The sequence below is a fragment of the Melanostigma gelatinosum genome (genome assembly GCF_949748355.1).
Source record: "Melanostigma gelatinosum genome assembly, chromosome: 15".
Lineage (NCBI taxonomy): Eukaryota > Metazoa > Chordata > Actinopteri > Perciformes > Zoarcidae > Melanostigma > Melanostigma gelatinosum.
The window spans coordinates 23,911,304-23,930,313 of record NC_136648.1 but is presented as its reverse complement, the minus strand read 5'-3'; the positions used below and the strand labels follow the sequence as shown (position 1 = coordinate 23,930,313).

Genomic DNA, 19,010 nt, shown 5'->3' with positions numbered 1-19,010 from the left:
TGTGGCATCATTCATTGCAGCGAATTTACACACAAAACGATAGTCTAGGTCAACTAAATATGATATATGCACAGTATTAGAAGATATGATGGAAAGCTATTGACACACGAAGGTTCATGTTTTGGCATAGAGCTGATTAGTAATTTAATTCCAACGAGTAAAAAATATAATGTTCAATTTCTCATGTTTATAACAAATCAAATGTCAGTTCAGAATTTTTTCGAGAAGTCTGCTTCTCTTAATAATACACATTATATTTATTAGCGATCTTGAACTTTCCAATATGGCGGACAGGAAATTGCGCATTAAACTCATGTTTAATCTGACGCATCAATGCATTCCACGTAAATTTGCAAACACTAGATTTGGGAAAATGTGTGCAGCACATACAATTTTCCTTTAGGTCAGTTTAAAACCATGACTACAAACTACCCCGCTCCTGAATGTAAGTGTTTTTTAAACTTTGTTCTCTTCTTGCCTGGTTGATTACGTTCCAGCCCTTATTCCATGGATGCTTCTGTTTGGTGACTAATGTAATCTCTTGGTGATTCTGTTACATTTCTGTCTCTCTTTTTTAAATATCTGTATTTTACAGTTCCCTCACTGTCTGTCGTCTCTCTCCCTCTGTTCTTGCTGCAGGTACGTTCCAGGGTCAGTGGACCGGTGGGATGCGTCATGGCTATGGCGTGCGTCAGAGTGTTCCGTACGGTATGGCCTCTGTCATTCGTTCTCCTCTACGAACCTCGCTGTCTTCCCTCCGCAGTGAGCAGAGTAACGGTGCGGTACTGCGTGACAGCCTGTCCGACAGCCCCGCCGGTACACGCGGCGGCTTCGTACTCAACTTCCACTCAGACGGAGAAGGTTCAGAAAAGAAGAAGGGTCTTTTCCGCCGCGGCTCCCTCTTTGGGAGCCTCCAGCGATTGCGCAAGTCAGACTCACGCTCGTCGATTTCCAGTAAGCGCAGCTCAGCACACAGTGACACCACCATGAGCCGCATCAGTTCAAGCGACGCCAACTCCACCATCAGCTTTGGAGACGGAGACGCCGGCGATGACTACATGCCTCTGGAGGACAACGTGGACGCCACCACCACCGAGTCCTACATGGGCGAGTGGAAGAATGACAAGCGCAGCGGCTTTGGCGTCTCCGAGCGCTCCAACGGCATGAAGTATGAAGGCGAGTGGCTGAACAATAAGCGACATGGCTACGGCTGCACCATCTTTCCCGATGGCACCAAGGAAGAAGGAAAGTACAAGAACAACGTTCTGTCCCGAGGCATCAGGAAACAGCTGATCCCGCTGAGGAACACCAAGACCAAACAGAAGGTGGACCGGGCCATCGAGGGAGCAGTGAGAGCAGCAGCTATTGCCAGAACCAAAGTAGAGATCGCCATCTCCAGGTAAAATGTCCCGCGTAAGATCATCTCGGAAAGCTTTTTTCTGGGCCATAGTTTCCCTTCATGTTAGAGTTCCGCAGAGAGCTGACTACAATAATAGGGGATATCCTGCAAAGGTGCCTGATTGGATTTACACTGAAGATGTTGCATTTACATGGTTAGCATCTTATACCCTTACGCCATCAGGACACGTCTTGGCCTTGAAATCACTGAAAAGAGCAGTCAGACAATCAGACAAAGCCAAAAGTATTTGAAAAAGAAAACAACGGTTAACAGGTGCACCTCCTTTTTTTTTACTTCAACCTACCACACTTAGTTATAGTCCATAGTTGTGTTAACACTGTTTTCCTGTGCAATGAGAGTTTATTCTACTTTCAGACTTCTAAATAAAGTGGTTTAGTGGTTTAAATGGTAAATTGACTTGCATTTGTATCGTACCTTTCAACTCTTCCGACCACTCATTTACTACACTCCCCCACATTCATACACTGATGCTTGGGTTTAGTTTCTTGCCCAGGGACACATCATGGACATGGACTGGAGGATATTCCGATTAGAAGACGACCCACCTCGAAAAACCCCTGTTCCCAACTTTGTCTGACCTGCTCATGTTTCATGCAACGTGTTCCCAGATCTCAGCAGTTAACTTGTTGAGTGCCCTGTGAGAAAGCAGTAGTCACTGTCTACACTCTAACAGTTTCACTGAATTTTAAGCAAAAAATATGGGACAATATAAACATCTGTGCAACAGTCTTAGGGTGCTTTCACACCTCACCTGTTTGGTTCGGTTGAAACAAACTCAGGTTCTTTTGCTCGGTTAGTCCGGTTGGTTTGGGCCGGTGTGAAGGGTTAGGGTTAGGGTTCGGGTCAGGACTCTGGTGCGTTTAGTTTTCGGCGTGAAAGCAAACAAACCAACCACAGGAGTCTATGATAGCAAATAAGTGATTTTAGCATGATGTCAAAATCCCTTTGCTGATCGTGAAGACTGTTCAGGAATCCTGATCCTATAATTGCGCTGTGTAAAGTCATGTTTATAACTTGTTAGTGCAAATCAACATGTGTGAGTCAGTGCGTATATTTTCCCTGATTAATGGGTCCAAAGCTGTTGTGCATGTATCCGATTCCAGTTAGTCTCTCTCTGTCTCTCTCTCTCTCTCTCTCTCTCCGCCCTCTCTCTCTCTCTCTCTCTCTCTGTCTCCGCCCTCTCTCTCTCTCTCTCTCTCTCTCCCTCCCCAGAAGCCGAGAGTGAGCAGTTTAGAGTCAGAGTTAAAGAAAACTCTATTGGGCTCGCTCTGTGGGCTCCATGTTTGCGTAAGATCTTGGAAATTTTATACTCGGCAGTCGAGCACTTTTGGCTTCATGTGCCGACGAGCGTCTTTTTTTCTAAGAATGAACGGGGCCGCTGCCTCCATTCTCTTCATACATCCATGACTGAGTCGAGCATGTTGTCGACCATAAAGGCCACGGCTCATTGTCATGGATATTTTACCGTTACGACCAAACTCTCTTTCATTTCCTTGAGAGAGCGAGAGCTGTGAGAGAGAAGAGGGGGAGGGGGGGGGGGGCAAAGTGAGAAAATAGAGAGAGAGGTCAAGAGAGTAGGTGTGTGGGCTGGAGGGAGAGAAGCAAGTAGGCACATTCTTGGCCAGTTTGTGTGTGTGTGTTTGTGCACAAGTGCATATCTTCATGTCTTACCTGTGTGTGTTTGTGCGTCAGAAGTAGTGCTTGTCTAAATAAGGCCAAGGAGGGCGACGCTTATCAACAGCTGGTCAGTCAGTAGTGTGTATCTGATATTCTCTTGGCCAGTGTGGAAGAACTCTAGTGATGACATGGCTGACCTTTGGACCAGAGCTTCCCTGGTTAGGTTTCTGTTGTGGCTCTACGTTGATTTTAAATTGATTTCACTAAATAGTGTAGAAATGGTACCATGGCCAACAGTAACAATGCAAGACAGAAAACAATACACAGATAGCTTTAAGCCATAGCAGTAACAATTCCTCAAGGAACACCAATCAGCCTTGATTCAAACACTCAAGCTTTTGTTCATCATGGAACTATTTTACTGCAGAGGGGTTTGTGGCACCAACAGATAATATACTGTAATGACAAAAAGGTTTTTGGATCATTTCAGTGCTGCGTCAGCACCCTGGGCTACATGGATGTAACATGGATGTAACATGGATGTACAGGCTATTAGAATGTATTTAGCCATGGTATTACTGACGGCTGTCTGCAACACTGGTTATTTACCAGCAGGGGATCCGTTTTAAATGTCACCTAGTGGTGGTAAGTGACATCTAGGTTCTTCACTCACAAACACATTTTGTCTGGGTGCAGACAAGTTCAATTTTAGCCTGTCGTTGAATTACTGGCGGAGCGAACGTGAGTTAGCGACAGCTGACCTGCCGTTGGCCCCGTTTGTCATTTAATCGGTTAGCGTTGGCTAAACAACAGAGGCTAAATGGATTCTTGCCTCCATGCGGGCCGCGGGCATTATGTTTTCAGAATTTCCTCAAATTTAACACAAAACGTCCACTTGTACTCAAGGATGAACTGAGACCTCGTGTGTGAAATACCCAGAGGCAATCCGGGGCTCCCCCCTACCTAGTGCTCTAGTGTTGTGCTGTAGATTTACATGGACTCAATACGCAATATACAAGTTTTGATGGATGCAAGCAAAGGCAATGGCACAGACGGTTTGCACTCATCACAGAGGGTAATGTGATTAATAATAAGGCCACTCACACAACTATCATTCTTCTGAACGTATCCCACTAACACCTGGAGGGGATTCCTTCAAATGTTGCACACATGTCCACTTGACTGACTGAAGGTTGCACTGATAGATTTTTATGGTCAAAAGTCACTGTGACCTGAGGAAACATGTTTTGTCCATAAGTCAATAATTGATATGCTAATTATGACAATTCTAATGTCTAATAGGATCAAATGATGAAGTGATGATAGTTTGGATGGACATGGATGTATTATGCAACTTGACTGGTTGGCAGAGGCTTACACCCTGGAGTGTGGGTTTATTTATTTGTATATTGTATAGTTGTGAATCTAAACAGTGGGTTCTTGTTAGTCGTTATTTGATGATCCCACTTACATCAAACGCTTTACACAGTACACTGCGTGTACTCCTATATAGATGTGGAAGACATGCTTCTCCTGTAACCTTACATTTTCTTTCGGGGTTCTGCTACCATTTGAGCTGAGTAGCAAAACCTGGCTTTGGGATTTCAAATGTAGAGACTCTCTACCTCTCATGTGGCAGTACTAGTCAGGGTACCGACTGTATTCAAGACTCTACTCTTCACTGTCTCACCAGTTCTGAGTGGATAAAAGTGCCCCATGGGATGATGGATTAATGTGCTCCTCAGTGGGAGTGAGGGTCCAGTCACAGTAGCAGTTTTTAGTCACGAAGCACAAGAAAAAATTGGAAGCCAAATAAACAACCTGCAGCTGAAAATAATACAGAATTAGAAAATGACACACACTCTGTTTTAATTGTTTATATACCGTTAAAAATAATATCAGATATTACATGATGTTGTTTATCTTATGCACAAAGTCGTATGCCCTTATACTGTCTTTTTATAAATACTTGGAAGTATTCTTATCCTGTACTTAATTATGAAAAATAACCAGTTGTTGCAGCCCTATTGTAAACATGCACATAAAGAGTTTACGCTGGGATAACTTAGCCCCCTTTTCACACACACATTGTCAACCCAAGGTTAACCTACACCTTATACTACTCACACCGCACCTCTACCAGCCCCGGGTTAGATGTCTGAAGGAGCACGTGACTAATGTTTACATTCTAGAATGTCCTGTGAAAACTCGTTTACTTTAGCCCCATTTCACACTGGCAGCTTTTAACCCCGTGTTTAACCCTGTAAACTCGGGAGCAGGGCCAGCAAGCTGCAGGATAAAGTCGGGTTAGCCCACTTTGGAATGTGCCAGGATCGTGCCAGTGTGAAGTCTTTCTTAGCCCCAGGCAAAAAAAGCCATATGTGTGTGTATGTATATAGCATGTAGCATAGCAAAATGGGGGCAACTACGCTGTGCGAGTATGTTTGTTACTTGCTGGATGCTAAACTCACTGAGTCTACGTATTATATTTGTGTCCTTTTTACAGGACGTCCCATGCCCGGGCCAAAGCAGAGGCTGCAGACCAGGCTGCCCAGTCAGCCAGTCAGGACTCTGACATTGCCAGAGCTGTGGCCAGAGAGCTCTCCCCGGGCTTCCACCAGCCAGGTACTGTAACAGCAACACCAGCACAGCCACACACAGGACAACAGGAAAAGCATGAGGTGAATTAAATGCTAAAGACACTGAAAGAGCTGTCTTTCATGTTGCCTCTGAAAGCAGTAGAATATAGAAATGATGCTTCTTTTCTAAAAGTTATACAGTGCTGGCATTCATTCTGCATCACAGGGGGTCACCCGATTTGATGTTTATTTCAAAGACATGGCTTTAATGTTCACAATTAATATCGCAGTAAGCAGTGATATAATATATATTATGGAGAGGGTCAGAGACTTTTCACAAAGTCTGTGATTCATGACATCTGGACGGAGGGCTGCATTACAAATGATAGAAATGATTGACTGAACTCAAGTGATTTGTAGGTAATCAGCCATGATCAAGAGTTAACTAGAAAATGCATTTCCTGCTGAAAATGCGTTGGAATGCTGAAAGCTGAAATTAATTGTGAAAAAATTGCTGAAAATTAAGAAATGGGAGACTAGCTGTCTGAAAAATGTTGAAGCCCGAAAGCATTTAAACTGCACTGCTGAAAAACCTTCTAGTTGGAATGTCTAACTATGGTGTCTGCAGCTGAAAGTATGAGGAAGAAGAAGGCTTTGAAAGTTGAAGTATAACAGGATTTGAAGATTTTCTCCATAGAGATCCCATTCAAAAGAAAATTGCAAAAAGCTTAATTCAAAAGGTTTAAAGATTACAAATATGAAAAGTCAAAACACCCCTCTCCTGAAAGAGCTGAACATTTTGATATTTGAACAATTTCTGTAGCTTAAACAAATTTCAGAAGTAGTGATAGTCGTAGAAGTTGTAGTTGAAGTAGAAGTATTAGTAGCATTAGAATAAGTAGTAGTAGTAGTAGCAGTCGTGATATTTGTAATAGTAGTAGTAGAAGTCATAGTTGTAGTAGAAGTATCATTAGTAGTAGAAGTATCAGTATTTAGAGGAAGTAGTAGCCTAGTATCAGCAGTAGTAGTAATAGCTGTAGTAGTGGTCGTAGTATTTAATATAACAGTAGTAGTAGTAGTAGTAGTAGTAAAAGTAATGGCAGTATTTGAAGTAGCAGTAGTAGTAGTAGTACTAGTAGCAGTCGTACTAATAGCTGTAGTAGTATTAGTACTGGTAGTAGCATGAATAGCAGTAGTGGCAGTTGTGGTATAAGTAATAATAGTAGTGGTAGTGGTAGTAATAGCAGTAGTGGTAGTAATAATATTTATTGTAGCAGTAACAGCAGTAGCAGTAGTAGTAACGGTAGCAACAGCAAAAGTTGAAGTAGTAGTAGTAGTAGTAACACTAGAAATATTAGCAGTAGTAGTAGTTGTCGCAGTATTAGTAAGAGCATTCATTATTTCAACAAAAAAGTTAAATTTTGGCCTGTCGTTGAATTACTGGCGGAGCGAACGTGAGTTAGCGACAGCTGACCTGCCGTTGGCCCCGTTTGTCATTTAATCGGTTAGCGTTGGCTAAACAACAGAGGCTAAATGGATTCTTGCCTCCATGCGGGCCGCGGGCATTATGTTTTCAGAATTTCCTCAAATTTAACACAAAACGTCCACTTGTACTCAAGGATAAACTGAGACCTCGTGTGTGAAATACCCAGAGGCAATCCGGGGCTCCCCCCTACCTAGTGCTCTAGTGTTGTGCTGTAGATTTACATGGACTTAATACGCAATATACAAGTTTTGATGGATGCAAGCAAAGGCAATGGCACAGACGGTTTGCACTCATCACAGAGGGTAATGTGATTAATAATAAGGCCACTCACACAACTATCATTCTTCTGAACGTATCACACCAACACCTGGAGGGGATTCCTTCAAATGTTGCACACATGTCCACTTGACTGACTGAAGATTGCACTGATAGATTTTTATGGTCAAAAGTCACTGTGACCTGAGGAAACATGTTTTGTCCATAACTCAATAATTAATATGCTAATTATGACAATTCTAATGTCTAATAGGATAAAATGATGAAGTGATCATAGTTTGGACGGACATGGATGTATTATGCAACTTGACTGGTTGGCAGAGGTTAGTTTAAAGGTTAGAAATCGAAAAAGTCATAGCAGAGATGGGCTGAACATTTTGATAGTTGAACGGTTTCTGTAGCTTAAAAAATGAAGAAGAAGAGTTGCAACGAAAAATGGGGGGGACTGAAGAAATAGTGGAATAAAGAAACAGGATAACAATTGTTGGAATGCTTAACAGCATTCCAACAATTACCGTGGGATAAGAATCTCTGTCTTGTGATAACGTGTTCATTATCTTGTTATCTTGTTTCCTTTAGATAACAGTGTCTCATTGTCAGGAGAAAAAGATCATTAACTTGTGATGTCAAGATAATATCATCATATTAAGTTATTGCAACAAAAGCTTGAACAATAATCACAGACGTGCCCTTAGCTGATGTTGTTTAGTGCCAAAGTGGAGGAACAGATTACGAAGATCATTGTTTGCCAGTAAAGGCCACCTGCTACTGGAAAGGGTTTAGTGACACATGAGTTTATTGGTGGTAACATAACAGGATGCCAATAGAGCAGCGAGGGGCCATTCTGAATGATATGAATAGTAATTACAACACTCAACTAAGTTTACATTTGAATGTTTGTTCATTGGATGAAATTCAAAGTGAAAGAAACAGGAAAACAAATCGTGCTTTCATTTCATCCTACTCCATTAGCGGTTAGCAGTTAGCTCAAATTCAGTCAGTACACGGGACTTCCTGCACAAACATCTTTAAAAAGCCAAGCTACAGTCAATAGCAACAGCATTTTTTTATCACTTGACCGATATTATTTTCTGCTATGAAGATCAGTTAAAAATCCTGCCTACTATCTGCAGTGGAAAACAAAATCTAGACATGTACATGGTACCAAAAGTGAGTTGAGTAGAGTCAGGTCGAATCCAACCATGCAGTGGAAAAGAGGCATTCGATCCCACCTGGCCAATGTGGACAAGTTCACATCTATCACTGTCGTCCACCAGACATGTGGTGAGAATGACAGGAGAATAAAAGGACCATACAGAAAGGCTGAACAAAATAAAACTACAAACGTGGTTATCCAGTCTATCTATGGCTTCTCCCATGTTCTAAGAACAATAGTAAATATGATTTCTTAAAACCAGGTCTTTCAAATGAACAATTACCGGTTTCATTGTGCTCTTAATTATTTACAATAGACAGCAGCAAAAGAAAGAATAACTTTAAGGATTAAGATTAAGGGGACAGCGCAATGAGGACGACAACGCAAGCTCAAGGGCGGATTTGCCCTGGTTCATGATGTGGTGTGTTCAAGGACCCAAATGCAGACTCGTTTTTTCAATTTTTTTTTTTTTCCAGTTCTACAAAACATTTATTTCTCTCACTCAAAAACACGCACACAAAAAAACTCTTGAACAAGTTTTGTAGAACTGGGAAAAAAACTAGAAAGAAAACCGGGAAAAAACGAGTCTGCATTTGGGTCCTTGAACACACCACATCATGAACCGGGGCAAATCCGCCCTTGAGCTTGTGTTGTCCTCCTCATTGCGCTGTCCCCTTAATCTCATAGTATCCCAGCCTTTCAGAACCGATTGCCGATGATGGATTCTTTCACACTGTTCCGGGCTGTTAGGATCCACTGGCAGACTTGAGAAAAAGCTGATCTTCTCTGCTCATAGCTCTGAATAGCATTTACGGCTAACTGGCTTGGCCAGTTGCTGCTAGCACAACAGCTATTCAGAGCTATGAGCAACAACAGTTATTGCCTCATTGCTTTTCGTTTGGTAGCCGTGAGAGACCTTAGTCTGTAATGCAAGTATGTCTGCATGAAAAGATGTACAAAGATATATTATATATTCGCTAATGCTAATCGCGGTTAGCATTTCCCCATTGGCCGTAATGTTAAAATTAGCTTAGAAGCTAGCGAGTCGGACATGTACTGTTAAAAGCATCTTGCCATTCAACCTTTTTTGTTAACAGTCCTAGTGAGAGGTAGGTCAAAGGTACTTCATCCATATTGTAGTGACCCTGTCAGTAGCAGAGGGGTTGCTGGTAGCAACTGTTCTGTGTCGGGAGCTAGTAAATGTTGTGTTAGACCGGAACCGGAAGTTGCGGTTGTTGTGGCGGAGAAAAGCTACGGAAAAATCCGTATATAAATCGCACCGGACTATAAGCCGAAGCCTCAAAGCGTGGGGTAAAATGTAGCGGCTTATAGTCCGAAAAGTACGGTATGTGTTTATACTTTCAGCTGGAAGTTCCACTCACAAACAATGAATTCCCATTTGCAGCTGATGTTTCAAACTGTAAGCCGCTGACAGATACTGATCCTCATCGACAGCTCTGTCTCAGTTTTGTCTTCCAAACAGTGTCTTCTTTGAACTCTTTCCCTTTCCTCTAGTTACAGTCAATGCACAGTAGGATGAGACAGTGATCATTGTCTTGCACTCATCTCCTGAATGATCGTTTCCAAAAGAAAATCTTCAGGGACAATTCCAATGTATTACAACATTGGTCTTATTTTCATAGTTTAGCCATCAATCCTATCATACTAATACATTTAAGTCCAGCAGGTCAGGTGGTCAGACAGGTTGTGAATAATCCTCCAGGTCCCCCAAACTTATTTGGAAGAGAAGATGCAGGTGATCCTTGTGAAATATAACTTTCTTTACTTGTCTGTTTTTTCAGGGCCGGACTACATACGGCAGAAGTATAATGAGCCAGTAGAGGTGAAGGAGATTCCTGTGGAGGAGAAAAATGAGAAATGTCCATCAGGGAGCCCTCATTTCTACCGGAAAGGCACAACACCCGACCCGTCTCCATCTCCCAGCCCCACTGCTTCACCCACTGTTGTTAAAAATACCTTGTTTAGCAGTAAGGCTCCCACCGCCGTCGCTCCAACGAAGCATGCTGGGAAAGAGAACAAAACCCCGGCGGCTGAGTCTTTGACAGCAGGTAAACCACTTGGGTCGTTTTTAATTTGGCAAGCATGTCTTTCTCATGAAACATCCTTCATCAGCAATTAACAGTCGTCAAGGTTACAATGTTCACTTGTTTGTCATTTTACAACACAGGGTTGTACAATGAAATGTAAGGTTTAGCCCCATTCAGACTAGACACAAACATAGAACATTTATGTATATCAGAACAGTGATTATCAACTGGTGGGTCGCGATCCAAAAGTGGGTCGCGGACCCGTTTCCAGTGGGTCGCGGGCCTTTGCCTGACAACAATTTTGAAGGGCATTTTTATGCAGCGGAATTATTCCAGCATTTACGGCACTTGTTCAGCGGTGCAGGAAAAACACCCCAATGCGTTGTGAATCACGTCACGTGATGAAGCTCAGCCAATCAAATATGAGTATTCTGATGAGTTTCCTGACTTGAGTGAGATGTACACACACCGTGACACACGGGGAGAGACAAGGATATAGAGAGCAGAGCAGGACCATTTATTGAGGTGTGAGTTGTGAAAGTCAAATCATAGGACGATCTCTAAAAGAGAGAAATGGCCAGAGAGACCATTAGACTCTGAAGAATTCACCTATATGAGTCTGTCCAGTCAAACACTAATTTCTCTTTTTAGAAGATGAGAAAAATATAATATTGTGGCTTTTTCACTTCACCCTGAATTAACTGAATTTAAAGCTGCAGGGCAATTCAGTGAAAATTATTTTGCTGAAATAAATTTCGTTAAGTAATTTATTTCATAATCCAGACGTTATTTTACTTGAAATGAGAAGAACATTTATTTATGTATTTATATGTATTATTTATAATCCATCCAGTTAAATTTGAAAAATGAGATTAATATTTGTTAAAATATAATTGATGTGTACTTTCTTTATTTGATTTGACAGTTGTTTACTACACAGACATTACTACTACTAGACCTCTTCAATATAGATATACCCAAATTATATATATATATATATATATATATATATATATATATATATATATAATTTGGGTAGTGGGTCCCGGCTTGTCATTAAGGGGTGATGGTGGGTCCCGCAGCCAGACCAGTTGAGAACCACTGTATTAGAATATAATAGAATCAAATATTTGTATATATGTTCAATTATATATTCAGCTACATGTCAGTTGATGGCTTTATAATGAACAGTATCCATGTTTGTGTTGGAGGAGTGTCAGCATCGACAGCCAGCATGTCTAGAGAGGAATACTGTTTATTGAGAGTGGCTGAATGAATGTTAGGTGATGAAACATGATGAAGAGCAACTATGAGTGAAGAAGCAACATGGCGAGCAGCAGCAATAGTTTAAAGAGCAACTTGGTAAGCAGCAGAAATGATTTACTTGTAACTTGGTGAAGAGTAGCAATTATTTTAGGAGCAACTTGGGGAGCAGCAGCAATGATGTAAAGAGCAACTTGGTGAGTAGCAGCAATCATTTTTGCAGCAACTACACTACTTGTGTAGACACAAGGGAACAGCAACAAAGTCAACAGCTGCAATGAATAGCAACATGGTGAGCAGCAGCAGTCATTTTAGCAGCAAATATGGCATTTAACGGTAGGGTTGGGTACCGAAAACCGGTGCCGGTATGGTACCGGTTCCTATACGACCGGTATCTACCGGACCGAAATGCAACGCAGATTTCGGTGCTTCCTTTCGGTGCCTGAGCCGATTGAAATACTTTTTTTACACTAATTTTACATTACTCTGATGACTCTGATGACCGATGCTAACGATAGCATCGGTCCCACGCTCCTCACTCATAATATTATTTCAACCGGACGAGCCGTGCGCACTTAGAAACAAACCCCTCCATCATTCTGACAAAGCTTCGGCCATGATTTATTGAAAAAAACAAAGAACGAGAACGAGATCTGTCAAACGGCTGGCAGCCTACTGACTTCCTCCATCGACGAATTGTTCATCGTTTGAAGTTAAAAAGTTTGAAGCTGTAGTTTGAAGCCAAGTGTTTTGTATTTATTCATATTTATATTTATAGTATACTTTAAACAGTTAATATATTGTTCAATTTGAAGAAAAAAGTTCAGGCACCGTTTAGGCACCGGTATCGTTTTAGCACTGGTATCGGAAAAAACCCAAACGATACCCAACCCTATTTAACGGTGATTACTACAGCAACCAGCAGTGTCAGTTGTAAGAGAGTAACTGACTCAGAAACCAGGAATCTTAAGTAGACTATAAAAGTGCAGAATAGTCACTTCCTTATCGATTCATTATCTCCGTATAGAGGATCATGCAATCAGTCGTGTTGGCATTTGTTCGTAGGGCTTTATTCTGATTCACACTGCTTTTCTTGGCAAGATCTGCCCTGTGTAGCATTAAAGCACACGGATTGGCCAGGCAACCATGCTTATCATTATACCAGTAACCTGATTTGTTCAAGTCCTATGCCCTGAACAATGAGTTATCCTGACCCTAACTAGTCAAATCAATGCCAAATCCTAACCCATCGTCTCTGCCTAAACCAGCTACACAGGGCGGGTCTTGCCAAGAAAAGCAGTGTGATTCATTATTACGTGTCTGCGAGTAAGTGTGCACCTCTGTGTCTGTCCGGGGCTAAACTCACATTCTGCTGCAGCAAACTACATAATAGTTGTAGTGGCCAGGTATGGCTGCATGCTGATGGATCGTGATGTGATCCTGTGAATTTCCCCACTGCGGGACCAAGAAAGGATTATCTTATCTTATCTTATCTGTTGTGGTTACGGTGACTCACACGTTCTCAAAACACCTTTTATTGCCTGTTTTTCACTGCCATTGACTGCCTGCTGACTCCTCACTCACTGTTGTTAACTGGAAGAGGCTAATAGTGATAGCACAGCTGAGTGCTTGGACACTGTCTTATACACTGACTTTGAGCCGATTGCCTGTATACTTGGCCTCTTGTTTTTGAGTTTGATATTATTAAGTTTGCTGCTGATTGTTTTTTCCTGTTGCTCTGGCACAATTAACTGATGATCAGAAATGGACTGCTTTATATTGCCTTTGCACTCAATTGCTATCCAGGTATAATACATACGCACACACCGATGGCAGTGAATTACCGTGCAACATGCTGGCCTGACCATCAGGAGCAATTCAGGGTTCAGTGTCTTGCCCAAGGACACCTGGAAATAATTCCCCAAACAATATATGTGTTGCTTCTTTGGATATTCATTTCTCTTCTCTTCTCCTTTCTGTTACTCGGCAGGCATAACAAAAGCAGCATCAAAACTTTCTCTCAGACAGGAAGTGAGGCTGCAGGAGGCTCCTCCAGCGGTCAAACCAGCTGTTACCACAACAATGAGCAGCAATGGGCAGATTCACTCCCAGTACCACGGTTACCATGTCAAGGCAGACGTCAAGATCCCGCCAGTCGAGGATCCGATTGGTGTGGAGGATGACTTTCACCCATCAAGCCTGGCGAGCTTGCCGCCACCTGCCAAACAGATTTTGGCACCCGCACCAAAGTCCCTGCCAGCCGCCAGCCCTTCACAAGAGGCCACCAAAGCACCAGAGCCTGCCAAGCCAAAAAGACAGGAATCAGCCAAACCAAAGAGCCTTGCAGAAACCAAGAAAGCTAGTATGGATATAGCTCCGGAAATTGTAGTGGAGGAGTCGGTGAGTTAGTTAAAGTTCTGTACTTGTTTGATTCAGACACTTACTTGTCGTTTCTAGTGCATTGATGTGTAATTGTGCAAATACATTGACATATTGTGTTAAGATGTTATGCATAATTCATATTCCTAGCCCAAAGCAGGCGTACAATGCCCCATTATTTAGAAAACTTGACAGAAACCAGAGTCGCAACATAAATTACATGTAATACTCAACAAATAAACCATCCTGATGTTTGTTTTAAATTTATTTTAATGCTTATAAGTCAGCTACATTTGTTTCTAAAGCTTAAAATAAACTCGAGATACATTCAACTTTCACGCATTAAAATCGTATAGCCATTTTGTTCTGTCATCGTCAGTGCACCAAAACATTCCTAGATTTTGAATAGACATTTCATTTAATATTGATATTCTTAACTCATCATAATTTGGACAATACAGAAGAAAATATGATTCATTCACGGCTCTTAGGCCATGTCCACACTACTCCGTGTTTTAAAACGAAAATGATCTCCGTCCACACCGCGTTTCAGCATCGTCGAGATGATCTCCGTCCAGACTAAAACGCCTGAAAATGAATATCACGTGACTGTTCACGTACACTAGGCATGATGGTGCCGATGTAAACGGGAAGTAGATTGCTTGCTCAGTTTAAAAAAAATACGATAGAGTAATAAAGTAGTCTTTAAGAATGAAAGGTCGTGTTTGATACTTAAGATCTTCTCTAAAATCTTCCTCTATAAACTCAAACAGACACATTTCATGGAAAGTTTTAGAAGTTTTATTTTTCAGGCTTAATGCTGCGGGTCTTGCTCTCTCTCTCTCTCTCTCCCTCTCTCACATCAAATTCACTTTAAAATCAACACTTACACATAAACGTTTTCTAGATTATGGATCCATCAATGTGGTCAACACACGTCTCTCACTCGTTCCCTCGGTTTCGTTGTTCTCACTCGTATCTCTGCTGGTGTCTGAAGTCTCTGTCCTACTGGAGAGCAATTACTGCTTTTGTGCTTTACATTTCATCTGCAGACTTCACAATAGTTGTGCAGAACTTAATAAGCATTAATAAGAAAAGGAAAGTCCTCCGTTTTGTGTCCATCACCCTCCCTAAAGCCGCTAACCGTGACTTCAGACGTCTGCTCAGTAGGTCTGATAACGCCGCTGGTCACGCCGCTCGCTAATCGCTCCAATAACAGCTGCTTCCTCTGTAATAATGCGGACTTTACCTGAACAACAGCTGCTAGTAAAGACAACAAGGTCAGCAACGCCTGTAATCAGTTGTCCATGTTTAATTAACCTGGTAGTCGATCGGTAATCAATGTTGTTTGTGATTTCCAGGAAACGGTCACGTGATAGGAGTGTGACGAATCAGGGAAGGACATGTCGTGACTGCTAAGAACTGCTAAGTAGCGAACGCGGGTGTTTCCAAACATATCCGTTTTTGACCGCACGAAAACGCAACCCCGGCGTTTTTAAACTTATCCGTCCTCGGGAGCATTTTCAAACTCCTCTGTTTTCGGTGCTCGAAAACGCCGGCGTAGTGTGGCCGCTCAGTGTAAACGTAGCAAAACATATGCGTTTAAAATGGAAACAGAGTAGTGTGGACATGGCCTTAGTTTGCATATTTCACCTGTTGACATCTGTGATATAAGGAGTAGGGTTGGGTATCGTTTGGGTTTTTTCCGATACCGGTGCTAAAACGATACTTTTAAAACGATACCGGTGCCTAAACGGTGCCTGAACCGATACTTTTTTCTTCAAATTGAACAATATATTAACTGTTTAAAGTATACTATAAATATAAATAAATACAAAACACTTGGCTTCAAACTACAGCTTCAAACTTTTTAACTTCAAACTATGAACAATATGTTAACTGTTAACAGTTTACAGTGTACTTAAATAAATAAATATAAATAAATACAAAACACACACACACTCTGTACACACACTACAGCTTCAAACTTCAGCAATTCTTTTGCAGAAATATGAGCATATTTGCCTTCTCTTGCAAAATAAGACCTGTGCTGACTTTTTTAATTTTATTGAACCAGTTGGTGGCGCTAATACGCCAATTCGTCGTTTGCCAACCGCCACTACAGCTCGAAGAAGAAAGTTTTGCGTGCCTGTGTTGTTGTGCTTATGAGCGGCAGCGCTAAGTACCCGGATGTCGATGGAGGAAGTCAGTAGCCTGCCAGCCGTATGACAGATCTCGTTCTTTGTTTTTTTCAACAAATCATGGCCGAAGCTTCGTCAGAATGATGGAGGGGTTTGTTTCTAAGTGCGCACGGCTCGTCCGGTTGAAATAATATTATGAGTGAGGAGCGGAGGACCGATGCTATGGTTAGCATCGGTCATCTGAGTCATCAGAGTAGTGTAAAAAGTAGTGTAAAAAAAGTATTTCAATCGGCTCAGGCACCGAAAGGAAGCACCGAAAGGAAGCACCGAAGTCTGCGTTGCATTTCGGTCCGGTAGATACCGGTCGTATAGGAACCGGTACCATACCGGCACCGGTTTTCGGTACCCAACCCTAATAAGGAGTAAGGATTTTTCTTCTCAACTGTGCAACTAAAGACATTTGACTCCTTCATACATTTACCATAACATAAGATTGAGTGCCATAATTGTGCTTGATTTTAATATATGTTCATAATTATGATTTTAACAATACATCTTTCAAATGTTCTTTCTTCAATTCTAGCAAGTAAGTAGGATTTGAGGAAAATAATTAGATTTAAATTATTTTATTTTATTTTATTCACGACTTTATATGTTCAAATCAAGAAAAAACAAACATCTTGTTTCTACATAGAATCGAGCAGAGTAAATGGTCCTTGTGTATTTTCTCACGGTTATTTTTCGAAACTAACCTCCTAATTATAAGAATGACAGATTAAGTTAACATTTAGTGAGATGTTCCAATAGTGGGTTGCTTAACATTTCTTCATAATATTCAAATGTAATGACATTTGAATTGGCATTGTATTTATTTGTAACTGCTACTTAGGGACTTTTCTTGTGCTTTCACAGGGCCCGAACTCTATCTTGGTGGCTCTAGTGATGCTGTTGAACGTAGGTCTAGCAATCATTTTTGTCCATTTCCTTACCTGACCAAATCTGAACTCAGGTAAGAATTTACATCAGTTTGATAATAACTACTTTAAATGACAGACACCATGTTTGGGGAAAAATGTATTTGGCACGTACTTTAGTTAGGCCTATGTCCCATCCGCTAACATGGAGGAGGCGGGGGTTTTGACATGTACTGCAGCCAGCCACCAGGGGGCGATCAAGATGTTTTGGCTTCACTTTTGTGGAGCTGTCATGTCGTCCATCTTTATACAATCTATGGTCTAACTAGAATACTAACATTCAGTCACTGCCCAACAAATATGTTAACAGAGTGGAATAGAGCTGAAACAAGTGGTTTAGAGAAGAGGACAATCCCTTATTAGTCCCGTAGTGGGGAAATGTATTCTCTGCATTTAACCCATCCCTAGTATACATTGAGCAGTGGGCTGCTCCTGAGGGAGCAGTTCGGGGTTCAGTGTCTTGCTCAGGGACACTTCGCCACAGGACACGTCGTAGCCAAGGATGGAATTCTCTATAACTGGACCCCGTTGAATTTTAATTGAATACCCCTGGTCTAGACCATACTCTTTAATTGTGTCAGCAGATCATAAACCAATGAAGCATCTTACTAAAATATGATAAAATATGCTTATAATGATGAAGCTTGGCTTGTTGTATAAAACATGAGCCGCTTGGTCATCCTGCTGCCTCTATTTCACGCCATTTCATTTCGCCTGATAAAAACACTCACCATTGCATTCAGTAATGCAATACTGAACCAGTGATTGGTTGAAGCTACAGGTGCCCTGAACCAGACCTGATCTTAGAACAGCTGCCTTTGCTGTGACTGCAGTCTTCTCATACCTCCAAGACCATTCTCAATGATTATTTCTCTAAGCCTCGACCATTCTCAGTTATCTATTCTTATTTCAGTATTGTTTAACTGCTCACTGACTCTTGCTTAGTTACTGTTGCTATGCCTGTCGAGCTTTCCAGTCTCCATTGGAACACATGCAATTTACAATGAGAACAGCAGCAGGTTGATTTCAGACACAAGAAGATGAAAATAGGCTTCTCAAGTCTAACAACCATGGTTTCCCCAGCTGAAATGACACCTGATGCTGTAACTAGCTAGGTAATTAAGCTAGTGTTGTCTCCGCTTGACTTTTTAATGTCTTCCAGCTAGCTTATTTTAAAACGAGAACCCTGTACCAGGATCATAAATATGTAATTGACGGCTACACGGATGATATGGTGCTAGAAGTGTGAGGCTAAAGCTAGCAGGTCCCGGCCACACAGTCAGCATCCTCACCAGCTGATGATACATTTGACGGGGAAATTGTATTGCAGTGTAAAGCTAGTTAGACTATTTTAAGTATGATAAGGACACGGCTGCTTAGCTTACATTACTTTATATCTTCAAGCGGTGTGTTTGACTTTTAACGTCACAAGAGAAAAGGTTTTTAGGATGAAGGGTAACTGATGCATCTGTCTGTAGCGTCAAGCCCCTCCCCCTTTCCCTCAAGAGGTTTGTCTTTTGCCAGGCCATTGTACATAAGAATTAGTTTTGAGTGACTTGCCTGGTTAAACAAAGATTAAATATGTAAGAAGAATAAATGTCCATGCTACCGTTACCGTAAACAGCGCCAGCATCCATAGAGTGGAGAAATGCGACAACCAGGAGGTGCTAG

At 41.6% G+C, this 19,010-nt stretch overlaps 1 protein-coding gene across 1 annotated transcript in view; it reads left to right on the top strand.

Moving 5' to 3' along the window:
* LOC306789201 (junctophilin-1-like) overlaps positions 1–19,010 on the top strand; it is a 47,668-nt gene that overhangs the window by 22,211 nt on the left and 6,447 nt on the right. The window contains exons 2-6 of the mRNA XM_079285026.1: positions 640–1,399; positions 5,544–5,662; positions 10,337–10,603; positions 13,836–14,245; positions 17,278–17,374. Coding sequence (XP_079141152.1) covers positions 640–1,399; positions 5,544–5,662; positions 10,337–10,603; positions 13,836–14,245; positions 17,278–17,358 — 1,637 coding nt within the window. The 3' untranslated portion in view covers positions 17,359–17,374. The remainder of the gene's footprint in view (positions 1–639; positions 1,400–5,543; positions 5,663–10,336; positions 10,604–13,835; positions 14,246–17,277; positions 17,375–19,010) is intronic.